This window comes from Crinia signifera, chromosome 3 (genome assembly GCF_055691185.1).
Source record: "Crinia signifera chromosome 3, ASM5569118v1, whole genome shotgun sequence".
Lineage (NCBI taxonomy): Eukaryota > Metazoa > Chordata > Amphibia > Anura > Myobatrachidae > Crinia > Crinia signifera.
The window spans coordinates 259,869,846-259,882,322 of record NC_139219.1 but is presented as its reverse complement, the minus strand read 5'-3'; the positions used below and the strand labels follow the sequence as shown (position 1 = coordinate 259,882,322).

Genomic DNA, 12,477 nt, shown 5'->3' with positions numbered 1-12,477 from the left:
AGCGTCTTCCTTCTCCGCCATCACTACAGGCCACAGGCACTGTCAGAACCAAACCAGGTTTCCCTCCAAGCACCATACATTATTCACCACAGCCATTTCTGCTATACCAATTCTGACACCTCTTTGCTGCAGCTTGATACACACTGGTCACCATACCTCCCAACTTTTGAGCCAAGGGATGGGCCTGGCCCCTGTTCTTATAATTTTTGGGGGCATGCCCAGTGCTCACCTAGCAGCTGGGTAGCCCTCGGCTTCCTCCCTGGACTCCCTTCCTCCCCCCTGCCAGCATGGCATCTCTTCTGTGTTCTGTTCTACACTGTTCTAGTGTCCATCCTGCACCACCTTGCTTCCTCCAGTTTTAATACAGATTCCCACTCCTTCGGTTCCAGACTAATCCAAGTGTATCTACAATCGTATAACATCGGTAACCATCGATTGCCATCTATCACTGCAAAGATGTCTCTAGCTTTCCTGCTCATTTCTAGTGTACCATCTCCTATTAACTGCCACCACAAGAGAGTCACCATCAGTACCAGCCACCATTGAATACAGATGATTCCTGCATATAATCCGTTTCCTGTCCAGACACAGAACCCTATTCAGACCTACTCACTGGGCTGCAAGTTTTTGAAACCTAGCAAACAAGTAAATGCCGCCCCTCCAAGCTCCCCCCCCCCCCCCCCCCCAGCCTGTGCACACAGGGGGGAAATCACTCACCATGAAATGATGTTCCCCCTGCTCGCAAGCACTGAGCAAGTCTAGACTTACTGCAAAGTCCACGGGGAACGCCTGCATTTTCTGGGGCACTCCCAGGTTACTGCCCCAAAAGGTTCATAGGTTGTCAAACAACCTGTGAGCAGCCAGCGAAAGCTAGCTTTCACTTGCTGCCTTCGTACAGATGGCTTGCTCATCCATTAATCGCTCATGGTGTAAAATCACAGGGAATAGATCTGAATCATGCCCACAGTCTCCTTTGGTTCCAGTCTGGTCACAGTCTCCTTTGGTTCCAGCTGATTCCTGTTTCTCCTCCGGTTACAGTCTGTTTACATCTCATTCAGTTCCAGATGATTCTCAGATTGAGCACCGGTCTCTGTGGACCAATACCTACCAGCTCGGAACTCCAGTATCTAGCCACGCCTTCAGGCTTGGGACTTCATCTCCTACTATGTGGACCACTCCTACTATGTGGATAAACCACATGAAGCCTTCAAGCTTCCATTACTCTCCGCCACAGAGCAAGTCACCCAAGCAGGTCTGACAGATGACTGGCGAGTCTGTGGGTTATGTAAACGTAAAAAGTGACAGGGGAGAGGCAGTGGGTGACAGGGGAGAGTCAGAGGGTGTCACTGCTGCTGTCGACTGGTGTGTCCCAGTGGTTGTATTGCTGCTCAAAAAGCTTCCTGTACCTGCTCCTCCTTGGTGACAATGGGCTGTGCACCAGCGGCACTGTCACTAGTTCCACCACTGGTCTGGAGGCTGAAACTATTTGCAGTGCATTGCATCTATATTAATACATATGTACAGTTCTCAGAACCTCATCCTACAGCGTGATCGGAACAGTGTCCACCTATGTCTAGCATGCAGTTAATGCCAGTTGCAACACTAATAATGACAGCTGACAAGGCTGGTGTAAAATCAGCGGCCAGTGTGGGTTTTTGCTTGAAAATGTAAAAATCCCAAATAAGCATTACAAATTGTCCCACTAACATAAGTAAATCTGGCTTCCATGGCTGACCTCATCAACTGCCACTTTCTACCACTTGTCTCTGGTGGTTCTTCTTATATTCAAGGTACATAGCCCAGTAAGGGCGTATTCATGCTGAGCTGAATATGACAAGAAGACACCCAGAAAAGATGGATCATTACTGGTGGTTAGGGACTGGTACAAATATTCGGTTGCATGTGTGTCTGAGGTTGGTACTAATTACCTTGGCCAAAACCTGTTGGAAGGGCTCAGTGGAGGCCGCCATTCAGGCTCCCCTATTTTTTATCTGTAAGAAAGGTACATCCTCTCTCACTGTGGTACATACAGAATGGCAGTATTGTCCTCTGCCTTCAGGGATGCACACAAATAGCAGTTTTTCACAGTTTTTTTAAATTGGGTCATGGCCCCTCCTCTGTGATTTGGTCACGCCCCCCAAATGTACTGATTCCCTGCCAATCTATGGCTCTTAAAATTTTGGATGAAGCATAAGTTGTCAGTTGCCATTGTCCTGCTAACACTGATTGGTCCTGCATTCAGCTTTTTTGTTCTTGTTTACCAGAAGCCTTCCTGTCAATGAGTTGAAGGGCCTTGTTAGTAATATCCTCATCTATTAGTTCTGGAATAGTTACATTGGTTCCAGATTACCAGGGAATGCAATTCATGCTTTCAGGAATTCTTCTCGTTCAAAAACAAGACCGTACATTCCACCTAATGTCATTCTTTAGTCCTTCTATTGGGAATTATTTAAGTCAGCAATTGGGGGAATGGGATCAGGTTAATTCATGGTATTGATGATAAAGGACTCATAGTTACAACATGTCATGACATTTCATTATAAAGTGATAATGCTGTTTAATACAAATCTTTATCTAGCTAATCTTGCAGTGTTCTGAAAAATATTCAGAACACTACAGTATATTTGGAAAATGCTCATAAGATGTTTGTTTTTTAATACCCCAAAAAGTTTTTTAATTTTAGGTTTTATTGATTTTTGGAAAAAAAAATCCCCATTTGGTGTCCTTGTATCTATGTTAGATATTGCAGGAAGTTCCAGCCTTTGATGCCACATATACAGCAGTTGCCATTTCTCACTCTGGGCGGATGGTATTCACTGGGACATCTAGCGGGACTGTACGTTCCATGAAATGCCCGCTGCCACTACACAGAGGTTACAATGAGTACCAAGCCCATTCAGGGCCAGTAACCAGGGTAAGAACCCTAGATCTTTTATATAAGTTTTTATAAGTTTACAAATGCTTTACCACAAGGTATTCAATAAATTAAGAAATACAGCATTTAACAGGCAACTACAACAATTTAATATGACTGCATTTGATTTAATCTTTCAGTCAGTTTTAGATGGTCTTTCAGTCAGTCACATCTATCCTTTACTCTGTACATTTCTAGTCTTCAGCTCTGCACTTGTTTAATTGTTAAGGACCCCATACACTGGGTGACTTTGAGCTCGAAAGGAACTTAGTTTACTTATCTGAGCTGCTTTCAGCTAGAAAGCCGCTCCCGGTGTGTGCAGGGTAGCGATGAACAGTGAGCATTGATGCCCGCTCCCACATCATCGCTGCCCAGACACTCACCTTCTGATATTAACAGCAGATGGGCGGTGGAATGGATAGCTTCCATAGCGTCCTGCTGGGCAAAAATGCCCAGTGAGTTTGGGCCTTTGCGCTGTACATCTTTGGTCTCCAACCATGTATATTTTTAATATTCGGCTCTGTGCATCTTTGCTCTCCAGCTCTGTGCATCTTTGCTCTCCAGCTCTGTGCATCTTTGGTCTCCACCTCTGTGCATCTTTGGTCTCCACCTCTGCGCATCTTTGGTCTCCACCTCTGCGCATCTTTACTCTCCAGCTCTGTGCATCTTTGGTCTACACCTCTGTGCATCTTTGGTCTCCACCTCTGTGCATCTTTGGTCTACACCTCTGTGCATCTTTGTGTCACAAACTTAGGGTGCACTACCACTCGGGGATTGGCTAGACCTGACACAGGGGCGCAGAGTCTAACCGTGCCAGGGGTTTTCTGCCAGTGACCCCTCCAAGCGGGATATGGGCTTCTGCGGCACCCGACACGTCGGTCGCGGCCCCCTGGTCAGGTTCCCCGTATGAGTGGCGGTAGCTTGTGAAATATGGAATCGTGGTCGTCTAGCCGAGTTGGTATCAGTGCGGACAAGTAGGAACACAAGGGAAATGCAAAGGAGTATCCAAGGACAGGCCGGGTCATACACTGGAAGCACAGTTCGCGGTACACTGGGATAAGGCTGAAGAATAGTCAAACGGCAAGCTGGGTCATACACAGAGTCACTGGATACGGTACCAAAGGATCAGGCAGGAGAATAGTCAGGAACAAGCCGGGGTCAAATATGGTAATCAGGAAACTGGAAATATACTAAGCACAAGGACGCTGGAGCTGGTGTGAACCTATACTCTGGCAGCTTCTGTCTCCCAGAGGCTGCCCTTTATAGGAAGCACAGGGAACCCACAGGTGAACTAATCAATGGGCTGAGCATGCTCAGTTTACACTGAACTCTCCTGCAGGAGAGAGTTACCCAGGTGTAACTAATTAGCTGAGCTCAGATCTCACAGCACAGTTCAGCTATACAGAGATTGTCAGCAGCAAGGACTCCTCCAGGTGCTGTAATTAGCAAAGCTCAGGCCACACAGAACTTCCTTGCAGCATGGAGCAGGCTGAACAGACAGGAGAAGCCACAAACCAGGTAAGAAACAATACAATAACTGAATGTTGTGACATTACCCTCCCCTCTAGGGGTGGGCTCCGAACACCCCACATGGATACTTTCAAGGTCGTCTGCGGTGCTTCGTCTTTTTGGAAGATCGTTTGGATTTGGTTGATTGAGATGTGGCCTTTGGTTCTACAAAACGGGCAGTAGAGAATATTGGACGTCCCAACAAAGCAGTGACATCATGATCTGAGCCACACTCTGAACTTGAATCCTTGTCCATGATCAGTGTAGGGAGTTCATGAGGATCCACCACCAACTTGGAAGAACCTACACATATAACTCCACCTCTTAAATTTAAGGAATCGGGTCTCAAAAAATTTTTTGGAGATGCTCTGGGAATTTTAGAATGTAGTCTAGCTGACTCACCACTCTGACTGACCTCAGGTGCGGCAAGGATAGACCTCTCACCAGGAGTCTTGGGTCCAAATCTTTCAACCACAGCCCTGGAAAAAGAAATTAGGTCTTTTAGCCTGGGATCATGAGTCTCAATGAGTGGACTAACCCACTCCATAGCTTCTCCCTTGAATGACAACACTAAGTACTTGACAATGTTTGCCAAATTAACCCCAGAGGATGGATCAGAGTTCATAGCATCTAAATAATAGTCTGCTAGGGCTTGGAAATGGGTGAGATTTCCATCAAATTGGACGAACCGAGGCTCTTTAGATGGATCTAATTGAACTGGATTCCCCTGAAGAATGGACTGGGAGGACAGTTCGGGTAGGGTAGGGACTTCCAGCACGGCAGGTAAATCTTCCTGAATGGCAGGCATTGGAACCTTAGAGACCCTGATGGTACTGGAGACAGGTCCGGAGGCTGCGGAGGAAGACCCGGAGACCTTGGAGGCAGGCCCGTAGTCCATGGAGCCTGGCCCGGAGGCTGTGGAAACTGGCCCGGAGGCTGTGGAGACTGGCCCGGAGGCTGTGGAGACTGGCCCGGAGGCTGTGGAGACTGGCCCGGAGGCTGTGGAGACTGGCCCGGAGGCTGGGGAGACTGGCCCGGAGGCTGGGGAGACTGGCCCGGAGGCCGCGGAGACAGGCCCGGAGGCCGCGGAGACAGGCCCGGAGGCCACGGAGACAGGCCCGGAGGCCGTGGCACCTAGGTCCTCATGCCCGGAGGCAAGGGCAGATGGGTCCTCATGCCCGAAGGCAAGGGCAGATGGATATCTACTGGGAGTGACACACTCGGAACTCCCGTCTGGAGTGAAGGACTCGGAACCCCCATCTGGGGTGATTGGCTCGGAATCCCCTTCTGAGGTGATTAACTCGGAACCCCCATCTGGGGTGATTAACTCGGAATCCCCATCTGGGGTGATAGACTCGGAACCCCCACTTGGGGTGACATACAGAGCCCCTTCTTGAGGCAAAGTGCTCGGTGGCCCTACTTGGGAAGCCACACTCAGAGACTCCTCTTTGGGTGTGACGTCCAGAGGGTCCTTTTGGGGTGCAACACTCGGAGATTCCTCTTTGAGTAATGAATTCAGAAGCCCTTTTCGGGGTACCACCTTCAGAGACACCTCTTGGGGTGCAGTGCTCAGGAAACCCACCTGGGGCGCAATGCTCAGAGACCCTGTTTGGGGTGTGGTACTCTGAGACCCTGCTTGGAGCCTGACAGTCTGAGACCCCTCCTGGTGCACCACACTCTGAACCCCTTTCTGTGGCTTGAAGCTTTGAGAACCCTCCTGGGAAATTACCCTCCGAGACCTCTTCTGAGGTGAAGTACTCTGTATCCCTTCTTGGGGCTCACTATTCTGAGATCCCTCTAGGAACTCGACGCTGTGAGGATCCACTTGGGGTGTAGTACTTTGATGCCCCTTCTGGAACACAACACTTGGAAATACCCCCGTTGGGGTTGGAGACTTTGGGCATCTGGATGTGTGCAGACCCCCACTTGAGGCTGGGACCGACAGGATCTCCTCTTGTGGCTTGCCCAAAATTTTACTGTCTTTATGTAAAACGATCTTAGTTCTGGGACCCCAGTGATAACCACGGAACTTTTCCGGAGTGAGCGTAGAAGCAGTACTCTTAATCCTGGCCTCACGGAGGGAACAATCCTGGATAAAATGGTTCTGGGCTCCACAATAGAAGCACAAGTTCAAGGACCTGCGCCGCTGGCGTTCCTCATCTGTCAGCTGAGGACGAGGCTGACTCAGGAACCTGTCCTTACAAGACACAGATGCATCTGCCGATGGGGTTCCTGGACTGGAATCTAAGGGTCTAGCAGGTACCAAACCCATAGCGGAATCGCCAAGCAATTTAATGACAAGAGTGAGGATGTTGGCCAGCAGCCCCTGTAACTGCTGTATTAGATGGCGAAGCACTCCAATAGTGCCTGGATCTGATATAGCAGGTGTTGGAGAGAGTGGAGCGAAGTCCATTTGCTGCTGCTGAGTCTGCAAGCTTTGCATAATCAGGGCTTGGTCCTGTTCTTGCTTGTTAACCCTGGCCAGCAGGAGTTCCAGGAGTTCTTTATGAGACAAACCACTAGCGGACTCCATATTCCAGTTGGGCCAGAGTATTCTGTCACAAACTTAGGGTGCACTACCACTCGGGGATTGGCTAGACCTGACACAGGGGCGCGGAGTCTAACCGTGCCGGGGGTTTTCTGCAAGTGACCCCTCCAAGCGGGATATGGGCTTCTGCGGCACCCGACACGTCGGTCGCGGCCCCCTGGTCAGGTTCCCCGTATGAGTGGCGGTAGCTTGTGAAATATGGAATCGTGGTCATCTAGCCGAGTTGGTATCAGTGCGGACAAGTAGGAACACAAGGGAAATGCAAAGGAGTATCCAAGGACAGGCCGGGTCATACACTGGAAGCACAGTTCGCGGTACACTGGGATAAGGCTGAAGAATAGTCAAACGGCAAGCTGGGTCATACACAGAGTCACTGGATACGGTACCAAAGGATCAGGCAGGAGAATAGTCAGGAACAAGCCGGGGTCAAATATGGTAATCAGGAAACTGGAAATATACTAAGCACAAGGACGCTGGAGCTGGTGTGAACCTATACTCTGGCAGCTTCTGTCTCCCAGAGGCTGCCCTTTATAGGAAGCACAGGGAACCCACAGGTGAACTAATCAATGGGCTGAGCATGCTCAGTTTACACTGAACTCTCCTGCAGGAGAGAGTTACCCAGGTGTAACTAATTAGCTGAGCTCAGATCTCACAGCACAGTTCAGCTATACAGAGATTGTCAGCAGCAAGGACTCCTCCAGGTGCTGTAATTAGCAAAGCTCAGGCCACACGGAACTTCCTTGCAGCATGGAGCAGGCTGAACAGACAGGAGAAGCCACAAACCAGGTAAGAAACAATACAATAACTGAATGTTGTGACACTTTGCTCTCCAGCTCTGTGCATCTTTGCTCTCCAGCTCTGAGCATCTTTGCTCTCCAGCTCTGAGCATCTTTGGTCTCCACCTCTGTGCATCTTTGGTCTTTAGTTGTGTACATATCACATCTGCAATCAAGAACATTTCTAGTTCACAGTCATACATTTAACACTTTCTGTTTCATACACCTCCTTTCTTACAGCTGATGGTGACATTTGACGACCAGTATCTACTGTCAATTTCTGAAGATGGGTGTCTCATGCTTTGGAAAATCTCTGACAAGGAGGACAGAGGTCTGAAGTATAATAAATTAGAATATGCTGATGAGGTCCTAACTACTATTTCTGATCTGGAGGAAAAGGTGAATAAAACCTTATCTGAACACTTTCCTATTTACTCCAGCATTCCTTAATGTCAATTGACTGTCTCCATGCTCTCTGTTTTTTATGATAAGCTTTTCTATATGTAATTATTTCTTTACTGTATTGTATTATGTTCATTTTATCTGTTAAGAGCCTTGATTCCTATTGGAGAAAGAGCGCTATATAAATAAAATGATTATTAGGACTTTTGCAATAGTGTCCAGGTTTTCTAAAATCCCTATACTGTTTATTGATCAATGCATTGCATTTGAGTAAATAATATCTAGAAATGATGTATTTCATAACTCATACTTATATTATAAATTAATTCTAAATGAAAAGAAATACAATGATTACAGTAAAGCAGTACTACAAGTTCTCACATACTGTAGGCCCTTTTTCAGATCTGTTTGCAGTACAAATTTGTTTGGAAAATGGGCAAAACCATGTGCACTGCAGGTGGGGCAGATGTAACATGTGCAGAGAGAGTTAAATTTGGGTGGGGTGTGTTGAAACTGAAATCTAAATTGCAGTGTAAAAATAATGCAGCTATTATTTACCCTGCACAGAAACAAAATAACTCACACAAATCTAACTCTCTCTGCACATGTTACATCTGCCCCACCTGCAGTGCACATGGTTTTGCCCATTTCCCAAACAAATTTGTACTGTGATCAGATCTGAATAAAGGCCATGGTGACAATGTATATATTGAATTGATATTATTTCACTCTTTGTGAACAATAGAAACAGCTGATATTGGAGCTAAATATAAATGTGAAGGGACTGAAAACGGAGAATGAATATCAACTTCGAGTAAAAGACATGAACTATAATGAAAAATTTAAAGAGTTGACTGAGAAATTCTTCCAGGAAATAGAGGTGCTGAAAACCACAAACCAGGTAGGAGCTTCTTATGCATTTATATAAACTATTTCCCCCAAACATTCATTTTACCAACATGGGGCCTAATTCAGCACAGATCGTAAATCTGAGAAGTTGTAGTTGACTGCGGGCAGTTAGCACCCAGACAGAAAACGGCATGTTTCCACCCTCAAATGCCAACTTCCTGACATTCAAACTGTGGCTACATTGCGTTTATGATCCATACTGGCTAATTCCCCTCACGCATGCTCAATGTGAATGGTATGCATGTACGGTTGTTTAATAATTGCTTGGTTTTTGAATTATCTAATTAGCAATCTGTCCTGAATTAGGCCCATGGGTGGATATACCATGGATTGAGCTAGTGGACAGTACACACAGGTCTCATTTCCCCCATCTTCCAGGTACTCAAGGCTGAAGCAGAAAAAGAGAAATTAAAGCACCGGGAAGAAATATCCAGTCTAATAGAAAAACAATCTCAAGAGATTCAGGATTTGGGTACAACATACTATACAATTTACAGAATTAGATACTTTTATAGGATATTTTTAAATGAGCATTTGTTCAGATTGCAGAGTGAATGCCGCCACTGTGTAGTTAACTAAACGTGTTCATGTGTTTTTTAAAAGATAATATATATTTAAAACAACCTAAGAAAAATAGCAACTGATTAAATATGCAATGTGTGGTATTTAGAGATGGCTGTCCAACAGAAACTGCTGATGGCCTATGAGAAGTATCAGGAGCTTCAGGTGAAATCACAGCAGTTGCAGGAGGATGACCAGAAACATCTGCATGAACTGCAGGAGAATAAGACCCAGGCCTTGGAGGAACTTACCAAATTCTACGAGGCCAAACTACTGGAGATAGTGTCTCAGCTGCAGCAAGTAAGAGCTCCTGGTTCCATCACTGTCTTTACTCTGGGATTACTTTCCCCAGCTCTACCCAGGGCCATCTTAACATATGGGCTTTATTGTCAGGTGCCCAAAGCCCCCCCAAATCTAGGGGCCTTCAAGCTGGGGAAAATTGGGTTGTGGGAATCTGCCTCCTGGGCTTCTTGGGAGGCACTAGAGAAAGTTGCCTGGTCACTGTGATTGTGAATTACACACAAACAGAGCAGTCAGGTAGCATTCATCATGCTGATTGGTGCATGGCTGGAGCTATCTACCAACCCGAGTGCTGACAGCCATTCACTGTATGGAAGCAAGTGGAGAGATAGCACTGGACCAAAGGAGGGGCATGAGTTTTGTTTACGTGTGGAGGGGCCTCAAATGCATTGCTTGCCCCAGGGCCTACAATGCTCTTAAGGCAGCCCTGGCTCTAAACTATTTCTAATGCATTCCAGTACATTTTCCCATCAACAGTTTTGTTTACAGATTAGGGACATGATCGCTATTGTTCTTAATTGATTTTGCAGTGTTTGGAACTGGATGCAGCTGTGTGTGGTGGGGATGGTGATGTCAAAGCGCACCAGTGGTGGAGCTTTGCATGCAGTTACCTCCTTCCAGGGCCTTGCCTTGCAGCAATAGGCTGCACGAACCATCTCTCTGAATGACCCCGCCTCCTTCTCACTGACAACAGCAGGGACAGGACCTGCCTGACAGACAGCTGCTGGATGATGCTTTTTGGTCACAGCGGCTACTCAGTGGAGGGACTAAAGATACCAATGAGTTAGGGGAAGGGGGATATAAATTATAAATGGTAAATACTAAAAGAACTGTCTGTGGGATTAGTAAAATGACACAAATTCATTATGTTAATGTTGACATTTACATACCTCCCAACTTACAGGGAGATGGAGGAGGGACACAGGGTTGCTCTCCAAAAAATGACGGGGGCATGGCCTAATTAAAGGGCCGTGGCCTATACTCGCGGTTCTCCCGCGAGGCCACGCCCCCATTTTGCCGCTATGGGGGCATGACCCAGAGGCTCTGTGAGCCTCTAGCCATGCCCCCAGCCCCCTGGCTGTGGGAATAGACGCTGTGCGCATGCACACAGCGTTTAGTGCCCGCTGCTCAGCAGCCGACAGGGGGACTCCCAACAGCCTCCCCCCCTCGCCGCGGGACACTGCCGGCCGCGGGAGGGATGCGGGAATGTCTCCGAAAACCGGGACATTCCCGCGGTAATCGGGACTGTTGGGAGGTATGCATTTATTATGGTAAGATAATTATTTTTCTTTCAGCTTTTAAAGCATTTTAGTGACAGATGATATGCAGCCTGTAGTGTGTATGCCCCCTGTATGTGCTGTTGCAGGCTACTCAGCCACAGTTTGACATTCAGTGCAGTCCATAATTATCAGTCTGTCTAGGCAGTCCTTTCCCACCTCATTTGTACTGTGTTGTGTTTGGCATAGGCCCAAGACGAAGCTCGGCAGCAGCAAAGAGAATTTGATGAGACTATAAGACAGATAGAAGAGGATGGAGATGGAGAAATCCAGGACATAAAGATGAAATATGAGTTTCGCCTCCAGAAGGAGAGAGAAGCCTTTCTGGATCTCAAGGGAGAGAATGGAATCATGAAAACAAAGGTAGAACACCATGGGCATGGGTGTTTAGCACGTCCACGTTCACTGGTGCGGCAGCCACCAGGAATGAATTGATGGCGAGGTGAATGACGGCGGCTCCAGCCTATTATTTATTGCCACATTAACAATTTTATTTAGAACTAGCGACCCGCCCCGGCTTCACAAGGGAAGCACTAATTATCTATAGCAGATGACTTCTGGTGGATGGATGGGGGCGGTCATGTGACAAAGTTTTAGCTGATATCTGTAGGTACAGTGCCATGCCACGCCCAAGAAAAAAAAACACATGCATTTAAGGCAAATGGGAAATTATATTTCTTTTATTAATTCATCTTAAGGCCAGCGGATAGACAATGTTTTTTCTTTTTTTATTTGGCGTAAAAACTTAAAATAACTTTTTTTTCGGTGTGCCAACTCGGGAGCAAGCCACATACAACTGGCCGTGTGAAAAACATGAATTTTCCTAATTTAAGCCAGCAACAGTCAACGATTGGCCTTGTGCTTTGTTGATGGTAATAGCAAAGGCAAGACGCAAAGGGAACTGGAGCTGCTTGAATTCAAATGGTAAATCGTTGGAAATCATCAGTATGCATGGAATCAGTACGTCTTCGCCTTTTAATTTGCCACCGATGATTGTTGCCTTGATTAAATTTGGTGACAATTTTTTGATGGTCAATCTGGTTCTGTTGCACAACTTTGGTGCAAATTGCCCCCCCCCCCCCCCCCCCCCCCAAAAAAAAAAACATTTCTGTTGATCCGATTGCTAACAAACTTCACAGGATCACCCGCTGAGATTCCCTGAAAATTTCATCAAAATCGGTCACGCTGTTTTGGAGTCCATAGGGAACATACACACATACACACATAAACACAATTCATTCTGAAAACAATTGTTCTCAAAATGGAAAATTCAGAATTTCC

At 46.8% G+C, this 12,477-nt stretch overlaps 1 protein-coding gene across 1 annotated transcript in view; it reads left to right on the top strand.

The window, feature by feature from the left end:
* The window catches only part of LOC146062992 (cilia- and flagella-associated protein 57-like), a 54,695-nt gene that overhangs the window by 28,672 nt on the left and 13,546 nt on the right, over positions 1-12,477 (top strand). Inside the window, exons 10-15 of the mRNA XM_083174998.1 lie at positions 2,741-2,914; positions 7,988-8,146; positions 8,895-9,050; positions 9,437-9,530; positions 9,729-9,919; positions 11,386-11,559. Coding sequence (XP_083031124.1) covers positions 2,741-2,914; positions 7,988-8,146; positions 8,895-9,050; positions 9,437-9,530; positions 9,729-9,919; positions 11,386-11,559 — 948 coding nt within the window. The remainder of the gene's footprint in view (positions 1-2,740; positions 2,915-7,987; positions 8,147-8,894; positions 9,051-9,436; positions 9,531-9,728; positions 9,920-11,385; positions 11,560-12,477) is intronic.